We start from the raw sequence: 9,840 nt of genomic DNA on the forward strand, positions 1-9,840 counted from the left end.
GAAATTTCAAGAAGATTATGGTATATATGATAATTTTGATGATATTGAGTCACCTGATAATCTTGAAATACCACCACCCACACCTGGTACTGCTAGTCAAAATATTAAGAGTGTCAGTAATATAGGTAAGCCTCCTCTCCGTATTAAAAAGAATCGACGATTAAGAAGTAAGTGTGTGCAATTTTTTGAAAGTCTAGAAAAAGATAAAAATTATGTAATACTATTTGTCGGGAAGTTTATAAACATGAGACCGGAGGTAAGCAAGAGGGGACGAGTCAACTTCGTAGGCACATGGTAGATAATCACCCTATTAAATGAGGTGCTGATGAACAATCTGGCCAACAAAAACTTAACCCGGGTACTGGTGGTTTAATAGGTAAATACGATATATTAAAAGATTGAGAAAAATTAGCTAAAATGATTGTTTTAGGTTGTTTACCTTTTAGCTTTGCTGCTTTACCATATTTTGTTACTTATATTCAAAGAATTTGTAACCATTTATTTAAAGGTATTCCTAGAAGTACTTGTAGATCTGATATTTTTAGGCTTTTGGACAATATCATACATATATCCGTTATTTGTTCGCTAGCCTTCCTTGTAGAGTTTCTCTTACTTCTGATATTGGTCGTGCTGTTATTGAAAATGATTATTTGATTGTTACATGCCATTAGATAGATGATAATTTTTGTATGCAAAAACGTATTATTGCTTTTAAATATTATGAAGATCAAAGTCATACTGATGTATTTATAAGTCATACTATCCATGAAGTTGCTATATACAATCTTGAAAAAAAAGTTTTGTGTATGTCATTTGATAATGCTTCTAATAACAATGCTGTTATTTCACTATTAAAACTGCATCTACACCCACCAATTCCTGAAATATTTCATGTGAGGTGTGTGCATGTCATATTTATAATTTAATTGTTAAAAGTGGCCTTGAATTATTTACAAATGAGATCACTTTGGTTAGAAGAGTTGTTGGTGTAATTCAAGAAAATAATAGAAGTGCTAGATTAAATGCATTTAAGGATAAATGTGTACATTATGGACTAAAACTAAGACTCATGCCTTAAGAAATAGTTACTAGGTGGAATTATACTTATTTATTCTTAAGATGTTGTTATAAATATAGAATGCCTATACCTAAAGTTGCTAACTCTCATTGTATCGATCCTAACCGTTTGTTAACAGCTAGTACTTGGGATGTCATTGAAGATGTTGAGTTTTCTGGAGCTTATTATCCTACTATTGCAAATGGTTTAGATCATATAGCTAAAATTTCTCTTGTACTCCATAATTTCAAGAAGAAATAAGGATATAGTTCTGTTGTTGAATCTATGCTATATAAATTTAAGAAATATTTCTATCTTATTTCCCCTATTTATCTAATTGGTGCTATTTTAAACTCTTCTATCAAAATGACTACTTGTCGCCAATGCTTTATATGTTTGTATGGATATTGGACCAACTGAAACCCCTGATATTGAAACTTGCATTTTTGATCCACACAAACATTTACAAGCTTTATATAATTATTATGCTAACACTGTTGATGTTTCTTCTGCTGTAGATGCAAATGAAAATATTCCTTCAAGTTCAGTTTTTACATTTGCATCTGGTGCTATGGAGGATAATGATGGTATTGAAGATAATTTAATTTGGTCTACACTAGGAGAGCATCAACAAACCAATAGCAAGAATATTGATGAACTCCAATTCTACTTGCAAAAGAAAACAGAGTCCCACACAAAGGAATTTCTACCGCTGGCTTGGTGGAGGACCAACTCAAATCAATTTCCTATTTTTCGGTCATGGCTCGAGACGTGATAAATGTGCCAATTTTAACAGTTGCATCAGAGAGCGCATTTAGCCAAGCAAGGCAGCAGCTAGGAGATACCCGTTATTCATTGAGTAGCAATGCTTTGAAAATTCTAGTGTGCTTCGGAGATTGGATAAAATTAGAACGGCAAAATCAAGGACATGAAGAGGTAGATGAACCGAAGGACCAAGAAATTGGAGATATAGTAGTTTATGGTTCCGATTCAAGCAATGCTGAAAACCAAGAACCTCACATTGACATGGATGAACTTACAAAAATGATACAAAGCATGTGATGTACTCTTTCTTATTTTTTATAATTGTTGTAACTTTTAATTTGCAAGTTCAAAGTAAAAAAAAATTAAAATAGAACTTGCAAATTAATTTGAAATATTATTATGTAATGAAAATATGAAATAAAAGTTTTTGAAATTTGATTCTTACATATTGGTCTTATTAAATAATTTTATGTAGCCACTTAATTTCAATTTTCAAATTTTAAAATTCAAAATTCAAATTAAAATTTTAAAGTTGAAAGTTTAAAAGTTTAATTTTGTGCCTTAAAATACTTATTTTATTATTTAAAAGTTCGCAAACACTTGAGTATCAATTACATTGAACAAAGAAATATAATACACTAAAAAAATATAATTAACCCGGCCCGATCCGAACCCGAAGCCCGAATTTGGACAGGCCCAAGATAGCCGGGAATATCTTAGCCCACTAGCTACCAGCCCGGAACCCCATCCCACTAATCAGCCCGCTCCACTAACCGGACGGGCTATTTTTCCCATGTTCAGTCCAGCCGGTAAGCACCTCTAAATGGAACCCTGCCTTGTCTAAGTACTACTTTCTTTCGTTTTAATTTAGATGTGGTAGTTTGACTCGACACGAAGCTTAAGAAAAAAAAACAAACTTTTGAAACTTGTAGTCTTAAAAGCTTAATTAAGGGTAAAAGTTTGTGGGACCTAGACATTTGTATTGTTATAAAAGCTTCTCATTAAGTGTAAAAAGGGTAAAATGAAGAGTTTAAAGTTAAATTATTTCCAATTGTAGAAATATATCATTCTTTTTGGAATGCACTAATAAGGAAAGTGTATCATCTAAGTTGATACAGAGGGAGTACTAGATTTTGTCACGTGACATTATCTAAACCCTGTATTACTTACCAACCCCCTTTCCTCTCACCCCTTTTACGAGTGGCATATATTATCATTGAGTACAGTCGCATATTTGAGCCTCAACATCAATCATTTGCAAATAAGCGCAACACTAAATCATTTTTGTGAAGGCAAGGATATCAAACTATTAAGAAAGACAAATGTTAACTATTTTCGCATAACTTAATGGCAAATTTGGCCTTTTTGTTTCCTTTTAAGTATAAATATGACAAATCATTACAAAGAAATTAATTAGTCTGGTAATGTTTGTCCCTAACATTCATGTGTATATAGCGGTCGACTTATTGGTGAATGAGATTGAAAATCTCGCTCTTATCATCTGTTAACACTTAAAAGCTGAAGTTGAAGCCTCTTACATATAAATTTTAAAAAATCATGATGAATTCCTTTTCCTTGCTCTTATTCTCCTCCTCGGGGTGATTAGCCATGGTTTCTAAAAAAGGAAACAATCTGGTTATAAACAAGATCCTTGGCAGTAATTCCCATGATAAAGTCAGCGTGAGCATAATTCTTGATATACTGAACTGTCAACTTGTTTACATCATGGAGCTTTAGAGCGTCGAGCAATGTCTCAACATCTTTGCCATCAGAGAGTGCATCTTGGCCTCCATAACTGAGAAATAATGGAAAATCGCGAGGAATGTTGGTTAAATTATATTTGGGAGGTTTTGCTTCACCATAATGTGCCAGATTGTAGTCGCTCCCGTAGTCATATTTCGATAATATACCATCTCTAACAGCTGCATTAATTCCAAACAAGTTAGAGTCAGGTATATGGATCTTTAAACGTATACTTGAATTTTTGCGTGCTAGATTATTGTGTAATTATTTGAGAGAACTTACTCTGAGCCAAATGCACCAGGTTCTTGGTTGAAGTGGATTGAGGCTCGTCGTTCAAGAAAAGCTCGACGGTAGAGGCATTCAAACAACAGTTTTTCCCTTTATTCAAATGGAAGGTAATATTAATTGAGTTGTAGTTTTGGGAAAATTAATATTTATCAACTAAAATTTGAATAATTAAATCTACTTTTGGAGAAGTTTAGTACCAGTAAGCGCACTCATTAAGTCATAGCAGTCCACCCCTGGCTGAGCACACAAGAACTTGAGTAAATTGGATACAGGTCCACTAAAACACACACAAAACAAAGAAGTGTCATTAATTAATTGAGATAAATTGCCCCAAAAAAACTATGTTGCTGGGACTATTCAACTATAGTCAAGTGTGTGCCGGATTCTTCAAATATAGTGTATTTTTAGAGCATCCGATACGAATGCGATAACAATTTTGAGGAGTTCGAGCGATATAACTAAAAAAAGAATCATTGTATCGGGAGTTGAAAATTGAGTGAAGTTATTTACCCTTTTGGATTAAACTCTGCGAGACCAAATATTTTGGTGATCTGTGAATATGGTAAAAAACACAAATAAGATTAGTTGCTTTGTAATTTGGTAACTAATAGCCTGTTTGACCAAGCTTCTTCAATCTTAGAAGCACTTTTTCTTCTTTTTTTCTTCAAAAAAATATTTTTTTTCAAAGTTAAAGTGTTTTACCAAGCTTTTGGAAGAAAAAAAAGTGCTTCTGAGGAGAAGCAGAAGCAGAAAAAAGTAGTTTCTCTCCAAAAACACTTTTTTGAAAAGCACTTTTGAGAAAAACACATTTAGAAACAGTTTTTAAAAGCTTAGTCAAACACAAATTAATGCTTAGAAGTACTTTTCAAATTAATTAACCAAACACAAATTGCTTTTCACAGAAAATACATTTGAAAAAAGCAAGTTTGAGAAAAAACACTTTTCAAAGTAAGTTGATTTTTGCAGCTTGGCCAAACGGTGAAAGGGCGGAAAGTATGAAGAGAATTAATTCAGTACTAACTTCACCAACAAAAGCTCTAGCAGCAACATCACCAAGTGCAGTTGTCATATGGCTCAAATAAGCTATTGGACTGAGCAATACTGCTGATTTCACCTTGTCTACTTGTCTTCCTTCTGAGAAGGATGCCAAAGCTATCAAAGTTCCCTGTTAATTTATAACATGTCCAAATTAAATTTCATTACTCCATAGACACGAGAAGTTATATTAATCCTTAATTTTGTCACAATCTTTTCTCATAAAACAGTTATGATTGAGCTACTGTTACATCTATTTATTTTAAATAGAGAAGAGCCACGATTTCAGCTTTATGAGTTCTGAATTTTAAAACGACGACTTCGATCAGTCTACCACTGCCCCCTGAGTTTAGACTCTGAACTTACCATTGAATGGCCTACATAGTGAGTTTTTTGTCCAGTTTGTTTGAAGATGAAGTCAATGACAGCTGGTAAGTCATGGGCCACCAAATCATCCCATGTCCAATTCCAGAATTCCTGCAACCCATTATTGAGATAACAACACAAAGATTTAAGCTTTCTTTACTTAGTTGCTATTGTAATTAGGACAGACAAAAAAATGTGTTGTTCTTTCAGGATTTGAAGGTGATATTACCGAATCGTTAGGATCAAGGGTAACGTGGCGACGACTGTATCTGGTTCCCCTGATATTGGAGATCCAAACATCAAAGCCATTATCTGCCAATATCATCGCTAGTGATTGTTCAGGTGGATTCAACAGCCATGTCGCGCCATCCTGCAAATAAAAATGACCAATTTTTATCTTTCAACACCCCTGATTAAATATTATAATCCTAACTATTTTCAATTCCTTATATGTTACCTAGTGGGGTTTAAGTTTTATACATTATCATTATAAGAAATTTTTATACCATCAGCAGGGGCGGATTTACGTTAGGCGAAGCGGTGTCATTCGACACTGCTTCGTCGGAAATCTTTACTAATTATATATACTGTTTCCATATAAAATATACAGATATATGTAAAGTAAGTGACATTGCAAGACAGCAGGTGCCGTATGGTTTGCTGGTCGAGCGGTCAAATTTGCAGCATACCAAGGTTCGAGGGTTCGAAACTTGATTGCACGCGTGTTGTTTTGGAGGTCTTAAGCCCCTTTTGTTAAAAAGTAAATCCGAATTTATATTAAAAAGTGGAAGCTGTAAAGGTTCAAAAAAAATTTTGGTCAAAGAAGTGGTAAGTAATTTTTATTGTCCAAAAATAAAAATAAAAAAATTCACAATAACTCGAGTTGATTTAGAACCCTAATAATGTTATTATAGTGGCTCGTTCATTTGGGCACTTCCTGTTCGACACCACTTATGAAAAATCCTGCTTACGCCCTTGACCATCGGGTCACCTGTACTTCAGGAATTCTGTCTTATTTTCAAGATTATTTTCATATCTTCGAAGGCGGCACGATTTTAACTTATGGGTTTCAACCTTTAAGTGCTCGTTTGATACGAGGGATAAAAGATACTTAATCCCGGGATTAAATTTGAGATGAGTTTATCCCATGTTTGGTTGGGATAAAATTGCAGTATAACTAATCCTGGGATTAGTTATCCCAAGATTGTAGTGTTTATTTATCCATATGGGAGGATGAAATAACTAATCCCCGGATAAGTTATCCCTGGATAATTAATCCCGGGATAACTTGTTTCCAACCAAACGACCCCTAAGGTTATTAGTATAAAACCCATTATAGTTCTAAAGTTATGGATTCATAGCTATTATTTGTTGTAATTTTACTGAACTTTTACGCATAAATGCATGCTCATTATCGGAAGTACTGGGTTCAGATGAACCCAATATGACTATGTTGCATCCGCCCTTGCAAATCTCACATTTCAATAATGACTTACTTGTAGATATTCTTTTATTGACGTGATAGTTTAAAATACTAACGATACATAAAACTTAAATTCTTTGTATTTACTGAGAGAGAAAGCTTTGTTAAGAAAAAGGACAAGCATGGCGTATCCGGTTGTTGCACGGATATACAGCCATAGTGCCTAATCGTAACGTAGGGGTACGAAGTATATGTACTATGCGGATAAGCATTTGTGAAAAGCTGCATATTTTCAGGAAACTGGTATTGTAAAGTAAGGGAAAAATATGCATTTTGCTAACAACTAGCATCACAAACAGCCAATGATTAAGCCAACCTGACATGTGAGTCTGTGCCTATAAACACAATTCTATGGCATTTTGACACTTAATGGATGGATGAGATCCATGACAAAATTTTGCAGTACGTGGCGAAGCTGCAATCATGTTATGCAAATTCAAAGAGGCTGGATATAGATACAACTCGCCAAATCATATTGCCCATCGCTTGTTTTCTCGGGATTTCGCAGACTGTTTCGTTTGTGTTTCTTGATATCAATGAACCTATCCCCTATATTCATTTTAGTATCAACACTTTTGCGTCACCAAAAGTGTGCAAAAGCCGATCAAGAATTTTAGTTGATCAAGGTATAGATTATCCAGCTCGACTTATTAATTACTCTTTGCGGGTTCTGAGTCATTAAGGGAGCAAAGTGAGTAGCTCTTAGGGGATGAAAAAAGAAGAAGAAGATGGTCCGAATTGGATATCATTGCTAGTTTTACTTTTTTTAGCCACTTAGAAAATAGTTTAAAACTGAAATAATGTAACTTTTACTGTGAGAATATGTGAAGATAAATATACTATGTAGACCTTCTGTTACTCCGTAAATCACGAAAAACTGAAAGTAGGTTTTCTTACTTTACTCTCTCCCTCCGTTCCAATTTATGTAAACCTGCTTGACTGGACATGGAGTTTAAGAAAAAATGAAGACTTTTGAAATTTGTGGTCCTAAACAAGTTAAAAAGGGGCCCAGATTATTTGTGTGGTTATAAAAGCTTTCTCATTAAGGGTAGAATTGTAAGTTTAAGCTAAATTATTTTCAAATTTAGAAAGGGGTCATTCTTTTTGGAACGGACCAAAGAGGAAATAGGTTCAGAAATTTGTAATGTTCTTCTTCCAATTAAGAGTAAGTTTAATTTTATTTTTTTTTGCTCAGAAGTGGGATCACTAACTACAAATTGATACTCTCCAAACCCCTTCAGTAGTGGTCTGCAGCAAGCTTGGGTATAAAGAATCCTAAGGAAATTATTCTTCCTAGTGAATGCTGGTGAATATTTTAATTGACAAGATTGAAAGCTAGATTCTAGAAATCAGATATTTAATCTCTTTGTTAAACTTGCAAAGGATAACTAGGTGCAAATGATAAAAGACATTGGCACAATAAGGTCCACCACTTACTGTCTTTACTTTTTGATTGAAATAAGTAATTGGTACCTTGGCATGCCCGAGGCAACATTATCAACAAGACGCGCAATTGCACTGTTTTTCCATATGGTCAAATTTTTAATGCAGATTTCACACTATAAATCCTCCTCTTTTAAGAAATCATGATGAACCCCTTCTTTAATCAGTGAGCTTGTCACTAAGAAATCATCGTCACTTTTTAGTATTTTTGTCCTTAAAATAAATGGATAGATAATTTTTTTTTTTACTCGAGCTGACCAGTCAAGCGAAATGAATCGTGATAAAGTTCACTATCTCCCAAGTTTTACTCCATGAAAATCGGATCTGTTTTTCTTTATATTATTTATATAGTTGAATCTGTTACAGACAGTTTGTTACCATATTTATGAGATTACTAGGTAATGTAACATATCTTAGAGATTAATGACATGATTATTAAAGATTTAATTTTACGTTACGAATGTATAAAAATTAAACTCGGAATGATATAATTACAGTAACTTTTTTGTTGCTGAGAAAATCGCTTTCGTTAGTAATTTCCTCAAGATGGAAGTGATGTACTAAAAATAAAGCTAGAGCATAAAAGTAAAGCTTCTTAATTACCACAAGAACACCGTGCTGCAACAATACTGGCTGCCTGTTTTGCCCACCACCTCCTACGCGGCCTTCTGGTATTCTTTGCACACTTAATATGTAGCCATCATCAGTTCTTACCTGAGATATGCAAAACAGAAACACATAAAGACTCTGTAGAGTCAACTAAACTAAAAAGGACGATAGTTCGGTACACAAAGCATCCCGTATTCATACAGGGTCCGGGGCAGCCTACCCTGATGCAAGCATTAGTGGCCGATTCCACGGCTCAAACCCGTGACCTATAGGCAACACGGAGATAGATAACTTTAGCGTTTCTCCGAGGCTCCCTTTCACTCTAACTGGTTGTCATAATTGAATTCAAAATTTGAAGTGAGTGGATTCAGAATATGTGTGATCAACTGGTTGGGAAAGCACCCACAAGAGGCATGACGTCTCGAACCAATGATCTATAGGCCAGGGACAGACAACTTTATCGTTGTTCCAAGACTACTCTTTAGGACAGTATATATAAAAAAAATTAGTTACCTCAAATTCTTGGCATTTGTAACCATGAACGGCGACGGTGGAAGCGCACATGCCAGCGGGTGGTGCAGTATCCACGCCATTACTATCATGGTTGATGAAGCCGAAATGTCTTTCCCTGCTTGAACCAAAAACTCGACAAGGCTGATCAAGCACTAAGATAACTAATGATATTAGGCTTAAAACACGCAAACATGACAAGATTCCGACCGCCATTAATTCTGTTTTAGTACTTAAGTAATGGAGAAGGTAAGGGAGGTGGGGGCAGTGAGCAATGGTGGAGTTGAGAAAGCTCAAGAGATATATCTATTTATAGAGAGAACAGAACAGAGTGAGATAAAAAGTGTGGTACGTGAACAGAAGAGGAATGGACACCCACTGGGAATTATCTGGATATAGAAAGTGTGAAAACGATTTTCTTTTGTTCTAATGAGCTTTTCAACTGACTAACTGGTCGATTTTATCTACCTTTTCCAAAAGAGGATTTGTTTAGTACTCCCTCCGTTCACTCTACTCTGCATGTATATTAAAAATAGATTTT

The 9,840-nt window shown here is 34.6% G+C and overlaps 1 protein-coding gene across 1 annotated transcript; it reads right to left on the reverse strand.

Moving 5' to 3' along the window:
• Positions 1-3,166: 3,166 nt before the first annotated feature.
• Positions 3,167-9,640, reverse strand: LOC104232731 (triacylglycerol lipase 2-like). Its single transcript, XM_009785994.2, has 9 exons — positions 9,303-9,640; positions 8,784-8,894; positions 5,484-5,624; positions 5,255-5,365; positions 4,875-5,018; positions 4,364-4,404; positions 4,051-4,130; positions 3,848-3,943; positions 3,167-3,744 (listed from the first exon to the last, which is right to left on the reverse strand). The coding sequence occupies exons 1-9, from the start codon at positions 9,513-9,515 to the stop codon at positions 3,425-3,427; spliced, it is 1,257 nt and encodes a 418-aa protein (XP_009784296.1). The 5' UTR covers positions 9,516-9,640; the 3' UTR covers positions 3,167-3,424.
• Positions 9,641-9,840: the final 200 nt, after the last annotated feature.

This window comes from Nicotiana sylvestris, chromosome 9 (genome assembly GCF_000393655.2).
Source record: "Nicotiana sylvestris chromosome 9, ASM39365v2, whole genome shotgun sequence".
In the NCBI taxonomy this organism is placed as follows: Eukaryota; Viridiplantae; Streptophyta; class Magnoliopsida; order Solanales; family Solanaceae; genus Nicotiana; species Nicotiana sylvestris.

What these genes read in the sequence shown, in the direction of transcription:
- LOC104232731 (XM_009785994.2), bottom strand. Translation starts at nt 9,515, where the DNA reads ATGGCGGTCGGAATCTTGTCATGTTTGCGTGTTTTAAGCCTAATATCA. An exon ending in CCCTTGATCCTAACGATTCG is followed by an intron (nt 5,366 to 5,483) that starts GTAATATCACCT and finishes AATGGGTTGCAG; the next exon opens with GAATTCTGGAATTGGACATG. An exon ending in CTAGAGCTTTTGTTGGTGAA is followed by an intron (nt 4,405 to 4,874) that starts GTTAGTACTGAA and finishes CCATATTCACAG; the next exon opens with ATCACCAAAATATTTGGTCT.